This window comes from Trichoderma gamsii (assembly GCF_001481775.2).
Source record: "Trichoderma gamsii strain T6085 chromosome Unknown Scaffold_52.2, whole genome shotgun sequence".
NCBI lineage: Eukaryota > Fungi > Ascomycota > Sordariomycetes > Hypocreales > Hypocreaceae > Trichoderma > Trichoderma gamsii.
The window spans coordinates 52066-68920 of NW_020171389.1; the positions used below are offsets into that span (position 1 = coordinate 52066).

A 16855-nucleotide genomic window follows, 5' to 3' on the forward strand; every position below is an offset into this window, starting at 1 on the left:
AAGCCACCAGTGCTTCCACAGTTCGCTGGCCGGGAGTATCAGTTCTCTACTCGCATCATATCCGCGCTGCAAGATTGAACTCTTTCCATCAAACAAGTAGGCCTGCGCAAAGCCTCAAGTAGTATGGATCCTTGTTGTCCACCGCGATATTTTGAAACCGCTAGGAAGCGAGGCTTGCAAACACAGCCGCAATAGACGACTTGTCATACTTGACATATTTGCCCTTGCCTTTATCAATCTCATGATAACGATCCCAAAATCTGTCATACAAGGGCTGGAGCTTCTGGCGAATGTCTTGGCCAAACATTACCCGTACTTCACGCTCCATATTGTAAGACTTGTGCTTAGCCACCATGTCATCGAACGCATTGTTGAACTGCGTAAATTTTTCTTTAATCTTGTCCTTGTCCTTGCTGTTCAGACCCTTTACTACCGAGGCCGAATCGGCGGTATCAGCATGGCCGGAAGTTGGACGCTTGGTTCGATTTGTATGAATGGTATCGAATAGATATACCGATAAATCTTTACAGATATCAGTATACTGGGCAGTGGCCCTCTTCCTCCATTGGTCAAGGACTTCCGGCCGTGGATCGAGCAGTGAAGCAAGCTCCGAGCTGCGGATCATATGCTCGATTACGACAACACTGTTGGCCATGAACACGCCTAGTAGAGACTTGTTTCTGAGCAGCATCTGAGATTTTTGGTTCAGAGAGGTGAGCAGAACATCAATAGTATCCAGGCAGTAATGGGCGAAGAGCTCTTTGCCGTCGGCGCCGACATCAAAAGAAGCCAAACTCGGGATTCCTTCCGTTGTCCGACCAGGAGCAGCCCCCGGCTTCCAACCCCCATCCCCAAGGGATATCATGATGCTTGATATCGGTCCAAGGAATTCCACCATGGAGATTAATCGCTGCATCGTCTCCGCAACAATAGGGGGTGTCACGCCATCTGATGAAAGTGTCTGCAGATTTCCAATCTTTCGTCTGGTTTCCTCTAATAATTCGGAGAGAGATGACTTGGCCGTCTCACGAACTGGTTTTAGCGCAGCAGACAGTGAATTCTTTAGTTCGCCCGTCCTTTTATCAAGGTTACTCGATAAGCCAGAAATGATTTCGGTAACCTCATAGGCCATATAGCAGTCAGTCGTAAGATGAGATTTAATGTGTGTATTGAGCTCGCGTAAAGTTCTGGCCAATTCAGTAATGGCACCCTGGCAGGTTGCCTGCAATATGGGGCCCCAGTCCTCGCGTTTGAAGATGCTGCAGATGTTATCGTATTCTGAGAGGAAGATGCCCTCCATGGCCTGGGTGTACGTTCCGATACCATTTGCACCTGCTTGGTACACGTCGCCCGGATTCTTCTTTTTGGCAGTATTGACACTGGCTGCAGCTAGATTAGCGAGAGAGGCAGCCAAATAAGGCCCTCGTACATCAGCATATATCCTCGCGACAGACGAGTCGAAGCTGTTGGGATAATCCCCGGCGACATGGGAATAGACGAGGCCTAACCGGGCGACCTTGTCTTGTGAAAGCACGGGGAACGGCTTGTCTTTGGTGATGTAATGGAGTGGCTCTAGCGATCGAGGGGTTTCGGCGCGAAGGATCTTGTCGAAGTGGTTCTCTAGCTGCGAATTTCCCAGCTTGATGAGGCGGGTCAGCTCCGCCATCGTGCCTTGGTTCGCGCGGAGATTCGAAGTCTGCATTTCCTTGTACGAGTTGCTCAGCCGCTTGATGGAGGCCAAATAGTTCGACAGGCCTGCCTTTTCAGGCCCAGAACGAATGATTTGCTCTTCGTCATCTTTGCTGTCCGAGGGCTGGCGCAGGCGATCAATGGCCGTAAGCACAGATTCGACATCTAGCTCTCCTACTTAGCAGTGGTTTGGATTCCGATGAGAGAATGTGGCTGACTTTTGCAGAGTGTCTGGAGACGTCTCGTCTCCCCGTTCAGAGGGCCGGCGACATCTCGAACGCTTTGGCCTGTGGCTTCGAGTCGGCCAAGGGAGGCCTGGATCTTCTTGGTCAATTGCGAGGTTCGGTCAAGTCTGGAGTTCAACACGTCAACTTCCGCTCTGGCTTCCTCATCTACGGCGTTGTATCTGCTGTTGGACAACGCCCCGATAGCCATTGCGCGTGAAACGGAGATTCGACTGCTGAAAGACGGAGAGGTGGAATGAGGGCCAAGGTACGTCTACCAGCTAGGTACCTGTAGTGTCATTTGCGGTAGCTAAGGTATGGTGGAGTGCAGGGGTCGTAGAGCTGGGGATTAGCGGCCGACCGTTTGGCCAATGAAGAGGCGGTGGCTGTGTTATAAAAGAGCAAGCAGCTCTAGCATTGCCAACACTCTTATTAAATTCAACAGTAGTACGCAGTACGCATTGTATTACAGCAAATAGAGTTTGTATGATCTTTAAAAGCGATATGTCATTGTTTTACTAAGAAGGTTTACGCTACGGCCTTGCGCTTAAATATGAAGTCTACAAAACAGCTTCTCATTGATTGTAGAGATAGGACGGCAGAGGTGGTGTGTAGATGAAGATGATATTAAAATAAGTATTTCAGATTTAAGATTTAAATCAGCCGAGCATAGATATCATGATAGATGAAACCGATTCTTTCAGTAGCTAGGTACTACCAGTATGATTTGTAGCTAGATAGGCACCTCAATCTACCCGGTGGTACGAGAAGAGAACAAAGCAGGCTATGCTGGATAGTGACGTCAAGGAGCAATGGAGATCGTGTGGCAATACTCAATCTCAATGCTTCTTTGTCGCCGTTGAATGAGGCTATTTTGCGGGGTACCCAGGAGTCTGGAGCCGTCATCCAATCCAAGGCCGGTCATAGGTTTCACTGACGACAGCTCTTCCAGCATGCTACCCAATATCATGTCAAGTATTGTAGATCTCCGCCATATATAAACTCCTAGTTATCCCACCAAAACGCATCTCTCGTAAGTAGTCTCGCATTTGACATCGCTCCAGGTCTATCTTCATAATATAAGAGACCAAGGTACCAAGTTGATATAGAACGACGTCATGGAGAACGCAGAAAGCCCCGAGCTGCAACAAAAGCAAGCTGCAACCAAAATGGGAAGCCCATCGGTTTCGAGCGGTAATAAAGATCGCCGATTTAGTGATGAATGGGGTTCGTTCCTGTAACCTTCCCGTACTATATAGCCTTGGATATATTTTGCTGGCGTATAGCAAAGACTTGGGCCAGTTGTGTAATCAAGCCACTAACAAGGTACCAGATGCTGCAAAAGTGCCACCTAGTCGGTTTCAGAAGCGCAAAGGGTCAATATATGCCACGCCTAGTTCTCGGGATGGCCACATCGACAAGAATTACGCCGAGAAATATCATGCCAAGATTGCCGAGATGAAGGCGGGGAAGGCAGGTCGCTCTACAACTAGTGAAGAGACACCGAATAAAAAACAACAGGTTGATCCCATCACATGGGGGGCGAGCTAGTCAGGATAAAGTTGGTAGTGTTGCAAGCAGGGCAGCGAGACCCCTCCCTTCTTAAAGCAGCTCTTTTTCAATGCACATTTAGTCATCAAGACCATCAATATCAATAGCATCTGGATTGGATGCCAAAGTTTCCTGTCTTGGTTGCATATCTTTGAGCCCTGTGCTGGCAGCAACGAAGCCCTGCGGTGCTAGAGACTGCTTCTCTAGAGCCGCAATGGGATCGCCAGCCTCTGTGCCCGGGGTGCCTTCTGGTCTCTGTAAACTTCGTGCCAGAGCTTGTGACGCGATGAAGTTGACATCAGTGTTGAATTTGGCTTGCACACTGCGCTTGATTCGCAGCATTTCTTTGAAAGTGTCTTCGTTGCCATGCTGGACTTCGAACTGCTCCCATTTTGTCCAGAAATCAGCGTTCGTTCGGGGATCACAGAACTGTGAGGCGTGTCCATAGATGGCTCTTGCCCGATCGATCTCTCCCAATCGTTTCTCCATATCTGCAAACTTGAGACACATTTCCTTAGCTTCGCTGTCTGGGAGAGCTGTAATGGCTCGCTCATAAATAGGTCTCGTAGATGGCAGCCCGAAATTGGAGGCCGATTTGGTGATGTAAAAATTGAACATGTCAGCTCGGTCTTCATCAGAAACCGCACGCGTTGCTCGTTCGTATATCCGCATGGCATGACGCGCAAGGCCGCGCTCTTCCTCCAAGTTTCCATACATGAGGTATATCGTCTTGGCGAATTTGGGCGGACAGTCTTCTACCGCCTGTTCGAAGAGGTCTCGCAACCTCTCAATGCCAATTTTCCTGTCGACAGCCTTGGTGAGATACAGATTCCAGAGTTCAAAAGCCACTGGATAGCTGAAAAGATCCAAGCCACGCTCGAAAATTTTGAAAGACTCTTCGTAATACTTATGCTCTTCCAAAAGGTTGGCATAGTTCACGACTGTTTGAGGCGTCGCAATTCTCAATTCGAAGATACGCTCATACACCTTCTTGACTTCATCTAGAGTTGAGACGCTTTCCACCAAGTCCACGTAGAAACTCCATAGCTTCCAGCTTTTGTGCACTCGCTGCTGAGGAGACAAAGCCTCATCAAAGTAATCAACGTTGGATCTTTTTGGTGCTTGGATTGCCTTGGCCATTACTCGAACGGCATCATCAAAGTTCTCACTGCGGAGTTCCATCTCAGCCCATTCGATCCACATATCAGCCAGCTCTGCCACTGATTTGAACGGGACTTTGACAGCCTTCTCCATGATGATACGGGCGTTTCTAATATCTCCACCCCGTTCATAAAACTTGGCGTAGTTCGCCCACAGCTGATGGAACGGGCCAACAGCCTTCTTCGGGTTGATAGTTGTAATGGCGTCCGTGTAAGTCTGAACAACCTCGACGTTCTTGTCGCCCCAGAGCGCGACCCGTTTTTCCCATTCGAGAACATTGTTGGGGTTCTGTCGAAGTAAAACATCGTTGAGAAGGAATGGACGCCGGTCCATGAGATTCTCGAATCGCATCATCCTGATATCAAGCTCTAAATCTGTTTCTTCGTTTTCGATGCCTTTCCCAGCGCGAGAGTTTGATACGTCCATCAAAGCACCAATTATGGATTCTTCGAATTCAGCATAAGCGTCAAAGATGAGGGTAAAGTCTCTGACTGTCATAACGGTTGTTATGCCCTCCTCAAAGACGTCACGGGCTCGCTCAAAACTTCCCCTCCTAATCCAATATGTTGCGAGCCCAACCCAGAGTTTGCCTCTTTGGTCGCTAAATCGAATGATTCCAGATCTAATGATGCCCTCCACGTCAACTCCGTTTTCGTAGCTCGTTTCAATGTCGGGTGCGTGCTCAACCAGCATTTCGACCATCTCGTTCCAGAGCTCATAGTGACCTTTTCCACGTTTGCTCGAAAACCGTGTGTCGTTGAGGATATTTATATATCGGTTTGCCGCTTCGGTGTAGGCGCCTCTTAGGATGAGAAGCTCAATGAGGTCCTCGGCGTCTTCCGGATGGACCTGCATATATCGTCGCCAAATCTTAACTGCAGTTTCTCCCGAAGCGGCGTTGGCAAATGGAAGATACAGCGACCATATGCGATTGTGCTGCGTAATCGGGAGGGCTCGGAGGGCTCGATCAAATGTTCGGCGAGTAAGCGTGACCAGAGGCTGCTTCATGAGAAATTTGAGATACATTTCCCATATTAACGGCATCTTGTGTAATAGAATCAATGATTTCTCAAACAGAGCGTTGACTTTTCGGTATTCGGCGGCATGGACTGCTGGATTGAGCTTCGACACGTGTTTCACGCGGAAGGTGAGATACTGCTGATCTATTAGCGATTGGACTACATTGCATTCTCAGGGTTCAACTGACGAGTTTCCAGAGCTTGTATGATCGTGGTAGTTTGATACAAGCGCGCTCCATCACGAAAGCTTGCTCCAGGACGCTCCCATGGCGAACCTTGAAATCGATATACTCTAGCCATGGCCTAACACGTGTGGGATCGCGGACAATGTCCTGCTCATAGACAGAGTCTTCGTTCGACTAGGTGTACAGTTAGAAAGATAGGCGCAGCGCAAATCACTTTCTAGAGGGACTCACAACAAGGAATAGGTCCATTCCGTCCGCTACTGGAGCCGCCATGGTGGCTTTCCCCCTCTCAGGCGAGAGGTTGGAGAGGTTACTGCGATGCCGATATTCTCGAAGCTATACAACGAGGCCCATTGTTTTGTCGCTGGAATAGTTTTGTGCAGAAATTGCCGTCGGGATGTCGGATGTCAGCCTGCAATACGCGAAGACTACATGTACATATAATTTATCGCGACAGAAATATTTAGGCGCCTGCCACGACCATGGAAGGTAGCGGTGCTAGCGCAAGCGGCAGGCGGAAGATGCCCGCTTATAGTGATATTGGCTTTGTGGGGGAAAGCATGCGCCGCCAGCCGTGGGGAGCTATCTGCAGGTACGCAACTTATCGAAGCATAGCGAGTGACATCCATACAGCAACGACAAACTCCAACCCAGCGATTTATAGAAGCTCCTAATCAATCTCGCAAATATGTCTGGTGCTGCGGTATGTTCTAATACATGGCTATTAATAGATTCTGTTGCTACCGCAACCGACCTGATATATCTGACTGTCTAATAGGATCGTGAGGCCGTCTTCCCTACTCGGCAATCGCTCGGTATCATGAAGGCCAAGCTCAAGGGAGCTGAGACTGGCCATAGTTTGCTCAAGAGGAAAAGCGAGGCGCTGACCAAGTAAGTAACCAATGCTGTTGTAATTGCTTTTCATGATACAGCCACTAACTAGAGCTACGACAGACGTTTCCGAGGTCAGCTATTACCGTTTCAACCAGCGCTTTTCTTGGACAAACTAACACAACCTCAGAAATTACTCGACGAATCGACGAAGCGAAGCGGAAGATGGGACGTGTGATGCAGATTGCGGCGTTTTCTCTTGCTGAAGTCAGCTACGCTGTTGGCGGCGACATTGGATACCAAGTTCAAGAATCCGCGAAATCGGCTCGATTCCGAATACGTACAAAGCAGGATAACGTTTCGGGTGTTCTTCTGCCATCCTTTGAGAGTTATCTGACAGAGGGCAACAACGACTTTGGACTCACTGGCTTAGGAAAGGGTGGACAGCAAGTCCAGCGATGCAGAGAGACCTATGCACGTGCGGTGGAAGCTCTGGTAGAGCTGGCAAGTCTCCAGACTGCATTTGTGATACTGGATGAGGTTATCAAAGTGGTTAATCGACGAGGTTTGCTTCTTAAAGAACCATATGCTCTATCACATTGGCTAACTCGATGCAGTGAACGCAATTGAGCACGTTATCATTCCCCGAACCGAGAATACCATCAAATATATCAACTCCGAACTGGACGAGCTGGACCGTGAAGAGTTTTACCGCTTGAAAAAGGTTAGAGGACCTATACATGGCTTCTTCTCTCTGCAGCGAATACTGAAATTCTCTATTTGTTTAGGTCGCCAACAAGAAGCAGCGAGATACTGCTGCTGCTGATGCCGAGATGAAGGCGAAGAGGGAAGCCGCCGCGAAGAATGATACTGGTGCTGCGGCAGATGATTCAGGCCCAACAGATATATTGGCCGCAGAGGACGATGACGACGTGATTTTTTAAGCGCACAAGGACATAACTTATAGCAAAGGCCCGTTGATAATTTCTTTGCCCTTGTAATTGTAGACTGCGAACATTGCCATAATACAGAAGTATATACCGAAACACCAAAATGCACCTCCCATTACGTCAGTGATAATAACGTCTTATTGACGCTGGTAGGTAACCTTGATAGGTTTATCTGCTAACAGCATTCCAGCAGTATTCTCCTTCGCTGTAATAGCGCCTTGTTCATTCTGGTACTCAACAAACGCAATTCCGCGTCGACCTGGAACCAATCTAATTTCTCGGAACCCATCAAACCGGCCAAAGATCGCGTTGAGGCCGTCAATGTCATATTCTTCGGGGACATTCTGGATGAAGAGAATCTTGTTCGGTGGCAGGTATTCGTCTGGCACGACAGCTGATGCTGGGGCGCTGGTGGACTTCAAGCCCGACGGCTTCGCTGATTTCGATGGTCGAGCTTCGGCTGCGGCACCGGCAGCTCTCTTGAGCTGCCTTTGTTCGTCGGCTGCCTCGAGCGCCTTGCGTTTATCTGAGGGACGATTAGTGCTGAGGAGACCAATTCGATTGTTCAAGCAGTTCTTACCCTTTTCTGCCTGCCTATGCCGCTTGTGAGTCTCGAATTCATCCTTGCTGCAGTTGATCTCGACGGTTTTATCGCTCTGCATCCGGGCCATCGCAACTCTCAAGGGCTTGCCAAAGAGCTCGAATCCTTCGACCTCTTCAATGGCATTTTGAGCGGCGCTGGGTTGATCAAACACGATAAATGCTTGTCCCTTTGCCTTGAGGTTTCTCTTGGCCACGATATCAATTACATTCCCAAACTCGGAGAAAATGGTCTTCAATGCTCCCGACAGCACTTCAGGTTTCACCCGTTCTTCTAGGTTTTGAACATATACCCTACGAAAAGATCAGCTTATTGCCATGTACGACGCGTCGCGGGTGCAATGACACGTACGTAGTTATGGGCATATCGGACGCCATCTTGAAAGCCTAGTGTTGGTGAAGAAGCCATCAATCAGTATGGGAGATCCTGGATCGCATTCAGAGGGATAGCGCCAACCTAGAACGCCAAACACGAGCTTGGGATTTTGCGCCACTTGTAAAAGTACCTAAGCTGGCAGTACAACTGATGAAAAACAATTAGACTTTATATCATGTAGGAAGATATTTTTCAAGTTTGTTTTACTTTTTGATTCTTTATTTTTTATTCGAAAAGAAATCTCCAAGCAATCACAAAAGCTGAGTATAAACTCTGTAATGTCAGGAAAATAATAATCATAGCTACGAGAAGTAATGCTTGTGAAAGAGACGCTAATCTAAGAAAGGATATAGATGACTAAGCCTCCTAAACCACTACCTCCCTCCTACGTACCCGGATTGCCAGATCCTCAGAACTTGATCTCGTGAGCTGTAAGAGCTAGGTGTATTTTTATATCAATGCCTTTGTTCGAAAGACATTGTTACCTTGCTTTGGGGCTATCTATCTAGATTTCCTGCCAGCTGAAAAAAGGGCACCTATATACTGAGGCTAAACACTCTGATCAAGCCATCCATATGAGTACATGTAGCTGCAATACCCGATGCGGCAGATCAAAAGCAATATACGAGTAGAGCTTCTGCAATATTGATAATATGATTGTGTGTTTCCACTGTTAGATAGTGCAAAGATACCATAAGTCACAAAGAAAAACGATCAATTAATAAAACATATTACATCTATAACGTAGCGGAGTTCTAGGGTACGTCTTGACGGCTGCTGTAAGTATTTGCAAGCAATTACAAGCAACTCCAACATGAACAGGAAAAGAAAAACTATCTGCACAATGAACACCTATACATAAAGTAGAAACGATGCTACTACTATCTGTATAATTGCGAGTTCACTTCTATTTCTGATGAACCCTATGTATAGGTAGTTAGCACCCTGTTGTTTTGCTCCGGGGCTGCGCAGCAAATTCCCATCTAATTGTGAGATAAAATCCTTTTCCTAGTTCACTCCGAATTGAAATAAGAATAGCAAGCTGCCTGGCTAGTATAAATAAACTCAGCGGCGATAGTACTGAGATTGATCATTCAACGTGATTGGCTTAAAGCGGGAACTAATAAAGCTTGGCTAAAGCTTAGTTTTCTTTCTTTCTTTCTTTCTTTCTTTCTTTTTTATTTGTGAATGGACAAGAAGTTAGTTGTATATTGTGACTACACATGAAATCACAGCCTATAAGAACTGCAGCAAGTAGGCATACAGTAGAAACCGAAATGAGTGTCCGCTTTTCTTAATCTAAGTATCTCTCCGCATGGATCATTTCTGCGGCGCGCTGTGGCTGATACCAAAAGCTTATACTTTCGCGTGCGCATTGCGCAATCAGGCGAGGCTACATTGAGGATAAGGCAGGTTTCTGCTAACTTAGAACTGGATATTTTTCCACACCAAGCAATTCTTAGCAGACATTTAAATCAATAGTTATTTTTATGAGCACGTAAGTGTTACTATATATATATATAGAGAGAGAGAGAAAACCCCGCGCCTGTAGCCCAAAGTATTGTCTAAAAAGCTTGTCGATTGACTGGAATATGCAAGGGGCTGCATTCTATATTCAGATGTTTAGCCGTGTTGTTCCTGAGTCTAAGAATCCACCGAATGTGCCCCATTCTCTATAGTCATTGAGATCAAAAATACAGGAAAGTACGAATGACAAGGTCAAAGGTGTAATATCTAGTTCAGAGATGGTTTGATTGGTTATTATCTGATTCAAAGTAACTATATGAAAGGAACGATTAATAATCAAGTTCCAAATCATGATTTGGAATATTGATCCATGAATAAGCTAGATAATAACCGGAAAACTAATCAAGTTAAAATACGAACTTGTTGCTATTATTGATGCAGTAGTTATCAAGCTGTGCCATTTTGTCAGAAAGCGAAATGTATAAAGTCATGTTATCTCCAGAAGCGCTTCACTCCTTTCACACATCAATGCATACCTCATGAGTAAATTAAGTTGTCTTCTCATACATTCCCTTCATAATGTCCAGCAAAATCGAAACAGTGGTTGTACTCGGAGTAAGTTTGTGGCACAAAGTACAATTGACCACAGATCTTTATATCTAATTTTTATTTTCTTTCCGTGTAGGGCTCTGGAAATCTAGGCGTTCTTGTTGTCTCGGCTCTTATCAGCACCGGCTTCAAGGTTTCAGTGGCTGTTCGGCAATCCTCAGCAACGGCTTACGCTGCGTCAGTGACAGTCTATAAAACCGACTACTCGAAAGATTCTCTTGCTTCAATTTTCCAAGGGCAGGACGCAGTGATTTCCTGCATTCCTCGAACACGAGTTGCAGATCAAAAGACTGTAGTTGATGCCTGTATCCGTGCCGGCGTAAAGCGCTTTCTACCTAGCGAATATGGTGGCGACACAACATTGCCTGATATTGAGAAACGGATCTCATTTACTGCTGGGAAAAAGGAATTTGGGGACTATCTCGTAGGGAAAGAATCAGCGGGCCTTACTTGGACAAGGGTTTTTACTGGCCCGTTCTTCGACTGGGTATGCTATAACTATTCTCATTGTTCCCAAAACCGCCCCCGTCCCTCTCCAGGGACTTTGGGGTTATTAGAGGCTGATCCATCTCTTGTAGATGCTTACCCAGTCTGCGCGAGAAATGAATCTTGGCATGGGTGTAATGGGCTGGGATCTTGAGTCGTTTAAAGTTACCATGTTCGATTCTGGTGATCAAGAATTCAGCTGCACCAACATAAAGACCGTTGCGGAGGCTATTGCTTCTGTGCTCACGCATGCAGATGATACCAAGAACCAAAATGTTTACGTCAGTTCGTTCCCGCGGTTAACTCAAAATGAAGTATTGGCAGCTCTTGAGCGACTTTCTGGCAGAAAATTTGAAGTAACCCAAGCTTCCACGGACGATCTTGCAGCAAAGGGTGAAGCACGCATCAAGCGTGGCGAGTGGTTACAAGGATACATTGAAACTGTATCGGCCTCTTGTTATGCGCCTTGGGGTTATAACACGTTTGGTGCTCGTGCCGAAAAATGGAATGCTATTTTAGAGCTAGCCAAGGAGAATCTAGATGACACCTTGATACAGGTACTAGGAATAAGCAACAAATAGGAGGCCGGAGAGAATGCAGCCTTTTACAGCATCCTAATGAGAACTTTCTGCCATTCGACAGTAATCTAACTCGTTGCACCCCTTCACTCCCTTGTACAACACTGATCTGTGACTCTCAAAAGTTAACACATCGCGTTACATCATCATTGATTCTTGTTTTATAATAGAGAAATGCCATAGGGCAGAGGGAAGAAATCTTTGCCACTAGCAACGAGGGTTACTTGTCCGCATTACCCAAGTCCACGTGGGGAATTTAAATTGGCATCTTGAAAAATTTACAGTGATGTAGAAGAAACTGCCGAAAATAAGTGATAGCGGGCACAATATTAGCTAAATACTATATGTACCTACCTACCTACTTACCTACCTTACCTGTCTCTAGAAATCTTCGCAATGGCAAGGTACCTAGGTACCTATCTTGGGTATCTCGTAGTTGCTACGCTTGCGCCGTCGGCGTAACTACTGTATCTCTTTCGACCCAATACGGAACATCATTGCCTACCAATTTTAAGGCAGCAGTACATTTACGAATCCATAGAACCTGCAGTCCATATACTTAGTTCGCCAGGAGAAATATGTGGCTTTATTTAAGATTACTGAACCATATGCCATAATTACTAAACAACCAAATTCCGACACGGTGCTCATATCGTCTTTCAAAGATATTCAAGGCTGCTGTATATATTGATAATCATGAAACAATAACTGTATCTGACGCGGGTTGCTTTGGTCCGCTTCGGCATCCTCAAGTGACCCTCTATGGGTCCAACAGATTACTGATGCAAATATCTTCCAAAGACCCACGTTTCGGAAGGAATTCTACGGCCTCTCGCAGCTACCCAAGGCTGAAATTGAGTGATTACTACCTATGGATGAGTCCTGCCACCCCAACCAGTTTCAAGCTCTGGCCAAAATGTCTCTAGTAGCAGCGAGGAATACTAATCACCAAATCAGGTAAAACAGATTACCAAGGGTTTCCCAAATCGTCAAGGCTAGAGCCAGGTCGTGATGCGCTCATGTTATCGCATACATGTGTGTGTTGTATAAATATAACGTCAGGGACATGGCATCAGATCAAGAGATTCTTATTATAATCTATCAGCGTCTTACAATAAGCTGCGAAAAAAGTTACAATTACTTCTGAACGTCAACTCGCAGCTTCGTGAAGTCATATATTACTATAACCAATTTATTCCACAATGGCCCCAATTCTCGTCACTGGCGCCACAGGGTCCACGGGACGCGCTACAATCAAGCATTTGTTGCAGAAAGGTCTTGCTGTGCGTGCGTTTGTTCACAAGGAGGACGATCAATCGCGCCAGCTTGAAGCTCAAGGCGCCGAGGTCGTCGTTGGGGATCTCCTTGATTTGCGCTCAGTCCGACGTGCATTCGAAGGCGTCAAGAGAGCTTACTTTGTGTACCCTGTACGACCAGGACTCATCGATGCCAGTGCCATTTTTGCTCAGTCAGCTACAGAAGCCAAAGCCGAATACATCGTCAACATGTCCCAGATCACAGCGAGAGCAGACGCCCCTAGCAATGCTGCTCTTAACCACTGGCTTGCGGAGCGAGTTTTCGATTGGGCTGACACACCCGTCACGCACTTGCGACCAACTACATTCCATGGATGGCTTCTTTTCGCTGGGAAAATGATCAGGGAAGAAGATCGTTTTGCTGTTCCCTTTGGCCCATCTGGCAAATTTGCCTCAGTCTCCACCGAGGATCTTGGAGAGTTGATCGCTACGCTGCTTGAGAACCCTGCCGGCCATGCAGGACAGACATATCCTCTCTTCGGCGCTACAGAGTTGACACCGCCCGAGATTGCCAATGTTCTGTCAAAGCACCTTGGAAGAGAAATTCGCTACGAAGAAGTCGGTGCTGGTGTATTAATTCAGTCTTTTACGGGCATTGAAATCCCCTACCTGGAGCAACATTTCAACGCAGCGGCCGGAATGCATCGTGATGGACTTTTGGCTGGTACTAACGATTGGTTCGAGAAGATTATCGGCCACCCATCGCAGAGCTTGGAACAATTCGTGGAGCAAAACAAGTCGATGTGGGAGAAGAGGTAAAATAGATGGACGAAAGTCGGTAGGACCAGCAAGAACTAGTTTTATAGGCAATAAGCTGTCTAATCTGCTTAAACATGTCTGCTGCAGCACTCTTGACCTGGCTCTGCGCTCTATTTTCAAGCACTACTTACATATATACTTTATTATTTCAATCATCAGATACTCAATGCTGTTTCGGTCGATACTGAGTTGGTGGGGTAGAGAATACAATTCACCTTTTCAGATATGAGCCACAACCATTGGATCCAACAAGGCAAAAGAGTAGACCAATAACCACTATTGTAGCAGTTACTGTAACGAAACGAGCTCCCTATAAGGGAATTAAATGTTTACGAGGGATCAGTTCGTAACAGTGCTCAGGGGTGTCATATCAGTTAACTCTAACAACTTAGTCTGGATCCCCTGATCGCGGTATGGTACACTTGCATTTATTGGATTTGCCATTTCTGCGACTGTCGTATTGGCGACGATAATATGAAGGTGCTCTTTAAGAGAGAGTCTGAATTGATGTATTCCTACGCCATCATGTTCTCTGCTAGTTGGAGGTATTAAATCCTTTGCGAGGCACGACAGAAGGCGTCCTTGTAATAGCAAGATTTACAGACCTATTGTGCACACGGTCTCACAAATATGTACCATGATAAGAAAATAAGAAGCAGTAAATTTTCAACACACCTGCGATGCCATGACTAGTCTAACGAGATGCTGTCGGTGATAAGCAACGCCTGAATTCAAACAAACAGACACTTCGGACAAATAACGGAACAAGGCCGACTGAGATATGCGAGTGGTGCATGCAGCCGTAGAAGTTTTTGAACTTCTTGTCATTTCCGCTTTCCCCTTTCTAATTGGGCTTCGCGTTGGTGAGAAAAAAACATCTGCATTCAAGAAGGAGTATCGGCCCGGGAAAAGTCCTGGGACCACGCCTCCGACATCCGGGGGCGTGGCTTGATCCCATATTGGGACCTCCAGTGTATCTTCATCAATTCTCCGGACTCCAATGGAGTCCAACCAAATGACAACACCTTCCGCATTGATGAGGGATGGGTCCCTGCTATAATTGATAATATCAAACGCCGGAATCTGTTCGCCTGTCTCAGACTCTTGAGAGCTGATGGTGGTGTCAAAACTGGCGAATTCTCCCAAGATCGTGGACCCTGGTCCTAACGACCAAAGAAGTTTGCTTAAAAGCTGTTCTTTAGAGTGTGATTGAAGAGACAGCCCGAACATGTTTGCCACCAAACCGGTCGATAAATCCACCGCGTTATGCAGAACATTATAAGCAAAGTTTAGTGTACAACGAATTAGCTCGATGCTAACAGAGCTTCGCGAGTATTTTGAGTAAAGGTTTATCGATTGTAGTGGATAAGCCGGACGTATAAACTCATAAATTCGACTGGGATCGAATGGATTGGAGACTCCGGAGCTGAGCGGGTGCTCTGCGTCTAAACACCTGCCAAGGACCGGTTCTGAAGCCGCAGCAGGCGTCTCTGCTTTTCTAGGGTTATTGCCATCTTTCAGAAAAGGGGCATAAAAGTCCGAGATTATCGCAATCTGATCGGAGCGAGCCGTCGATGGCACTGCTACGTGATGGGACCAATCTTGCGTCTGGCTGCTCACTAGATCCGTGCAAGATTTTTCGGATTTGTCTCCTTCACAATCAACGGTAACGGTAATACTGCCACGCACTAACGACAGGCATTGGATTATCGAGTCCCGGATGTGTCGAGATAGGTCTGAGTGCTGCCGAACTGAGGCAAAACTCATAACGTTATCTGTCATTTCTAAAAACAGCTCGACTATGCTCTCTATGGTTTTTTCAAGGTGAGCGATGCGATTTTCGGTTTCAGCTTGAGCTGCGAGCCTTCGAGCCTTAAAAGTCTGCTGCGCTATACGGTTTTGCTCTCGTCGTACCTGCAACCAACTTAGTGACCTTCATTTCGAGCAAGCCCCATGGACGCCCTCTCAAGCTTTGTGGCAGCGCTGACCTTGATTGCCTCGCGTACGCCGTCTCCGTCACGACGCGGCCGACCTCTCCTATTGCGAGAATTCCCCGCAGGCAGGTTATGCGGATCCATTTGGTCGCCGAAGAAAGATGTTGGGCGATCCGCAAGCCCTTACGAGAGCGTCTTCCAAAGCTTTGTTCTGCTTCTAGACAGAAGAGAACATGTCCTTGAGAATTTTGAGTCTGCAAGCACAAGCCGGTAACACATTTCTTAATTTGTCATCAAACATGGTGCAGGATTTGGTAGCCATCTCGATTACATAACTTGAAGCACACCGATCGGCTGGATTGCTGTCCAGCTAAGCTCACCTAGCAAATTAACCACATCCCCGTTGATATGTACTATGAGGGACTAGGTATGAATATCGAAGCGAGGGGTTTTGACCTTGCTAGTGTTAATGTATCCATCCACCTTATCCCCGAACTCCCCTGACTATTCGGCATTATCCATAGCTGTTATGCTCAACCTTTGCCCGAATGCGAAAGTAGGTGAGGATCCGGACAAAGTGTGCCTTACGTATCTGGTCTAAAGTCGCAACTATCCAAGGAACTAGACTTCAACTTGCAGCTGGCAAAGGTCGTTATTGATTAGTACTTTTGCGTAGCGACACTACGCATTCGATCTTGGATGACAATACATTGACATACTCCATGAAATAGCGTAGAGTCTAATTGAACGCCACTACAGCACAATCCTGATTATTAGTCCAGCTCAGCCGTACAGCTGAGACGGGATAAGCAAGCCGGTAATCTCAATAATCAGCCCGATTTGCAACAGGGGTCGGGAAGTTCCTGGAGCTAAAGCGGGTCATTGATTAAGCCGTGGGGTTCCGTACCCCACGCTTCACTACGGTAGATAAGTTTCCTCAGAATTTGATCAAGCTGAAAGAGTGGGCCTGAGGAAAGCCTGAGGAAAGCGCCGTAGCCCCTTCTATTGTTTCCCCTGCAGGAAGGTAGGGTTGATTGTTCACTGGAGGCGTTAATTTTAAGCAGCGAAGGCAGGGACGCTCGCCAACTTCATCGACTTCCTATACCCACATTACCGACCC

The 16855-nt window shown here is 46.7% G+C and overlaps 7 protein-coding genes across 7 annotated transcripts; 3 read left to right on the top strand and 4 right to left on the bottom strand.

Annotated features, from left to right (window-relative positions):
• Nucleotides 1-160: 160 nt before the first annotated feature.
• TGAM01_v209841 (exocyst complex protein EXO70) lies at nt 161-2124 on the bottom strand (the record flags this gene model as incomplete). The annotated part of the gene is made up of 2 exons (XM_018810090.2): nt 161-1854; nt 1908-2124. The coding sequence occupies 2 exons, from the start codon at nt 2122-2124 to the stop codon at nt 161-163; spliced, it is 1911 nt and encodes a 636-aa protein (XP_018656707.2).
• A 1418-nt stretch (nt 2125-3542) lies between these two features.
• TGAM01_v209842 (pre-mRNA-splicing factor SYF1) lies at nt 3543-6102 on the bottom strand (the record flags this gene model as incomplete). The annotated part of the gene is made up of 3 exons (XM_018810089.1): nt 3543-5780; nt 5833-6003; nt 6061-6102. 3 exons carry the CDS (start codon nt 6100-6102, stop codon nt 3543-3545), a joined length of 2451 nt encoding a protein of 816 aa, XP_018656706.1.
• Nucleotides 6103-6517: 415 nt separating this feature from the next.
• On the top strand, nt 6518-7604 carry TGAM01_v209843 (vacuolar ATP synthase subunit D; the record flags this gene model as incomplete). Its single annotated transcript, XM_024550649.1, has 6 exons — nt 6518-6532; nt 6608-6720; nt 6784-6794; nt 6851-7225; nt 7278-7384; nt 7449-7604. 6 exons carry the CDS (start codon nt 6518-6520, stop codon nt 7602-7604), a joined length of 777 nt encoding a protein of 258 aa, XP_024404598.1.
• A 143-nt stretch (nt 7605-7747) lies between these two features.
• Nucleotides 7748-8588, bottom strand: TGAM01_v209844 (hypothetical protein; the record flags this gene model as incomplete). Its single annotated transcript, XM_018810087.1, has 3 exons — nt 7748-8136; nt 8191-8504; nt 8563-8588. 3 exons carry the CDS (start codon nt 8586-8588, stop codon nt 7748-7750), a joined length of 729 nt encoding a protein of 242 aa, XP_018656704.1.
• Nucleotides 8589-10632: 2044 nt separating this feature from the next.
• On the top strand, nt 10633-11729 carry TGAM01_v209845 (hypothetical protein; the record flags this gene model as incomplete). Its single annotated transcript, XM_018810086.1, has 3 exons — nt 10633-10668; nt 10739-11149; nt 11241-11729. 3 exons carry the CDS (start codon nt 10633-10635, stop codon nt 11727-11729), a joined length of 936 nt encoding a protein of 311 aa, XP_018656703.1.
• A 1199-nt stretch (nt 11730-12928) lies between these two features.
• TGAM01_v209846 (NmrA-like family protein) lies at nt 12929-13801 on the top strand (the record flags this gene model as incomplete). The annotated part of the gene is made up of 1 exon (XM_018810085.1): nt 12929-13801. One exon carries the CDS (start codon nt 12929-12931, stop codon nt 13799-13801), a length of 873 nt encoding a protein of 290 aa, XP_018656702.1.
• A 666-nt stretch (nt 13802-14467) lies between these two features.
• Nucleotides 14468-15879, bottom strand: TGAM01_v209847 (hypothetical protein; the record flags this gene model as incomplete). The annotated part of the gene is made up of 2 exons (XM_024550650.1): nt 14468-15715; nt 15790-15879. The coding sequence occupies 2 exons, from the start codon at nt 15877-15879 to the stop codon at nt 14468-14470; spliced, it is 1338 nt and encodes a 445-aa protein (XP_024404599.1).
• Between the last annotated feature and the right edge of the window lie 976 nt (nt 15880-16855).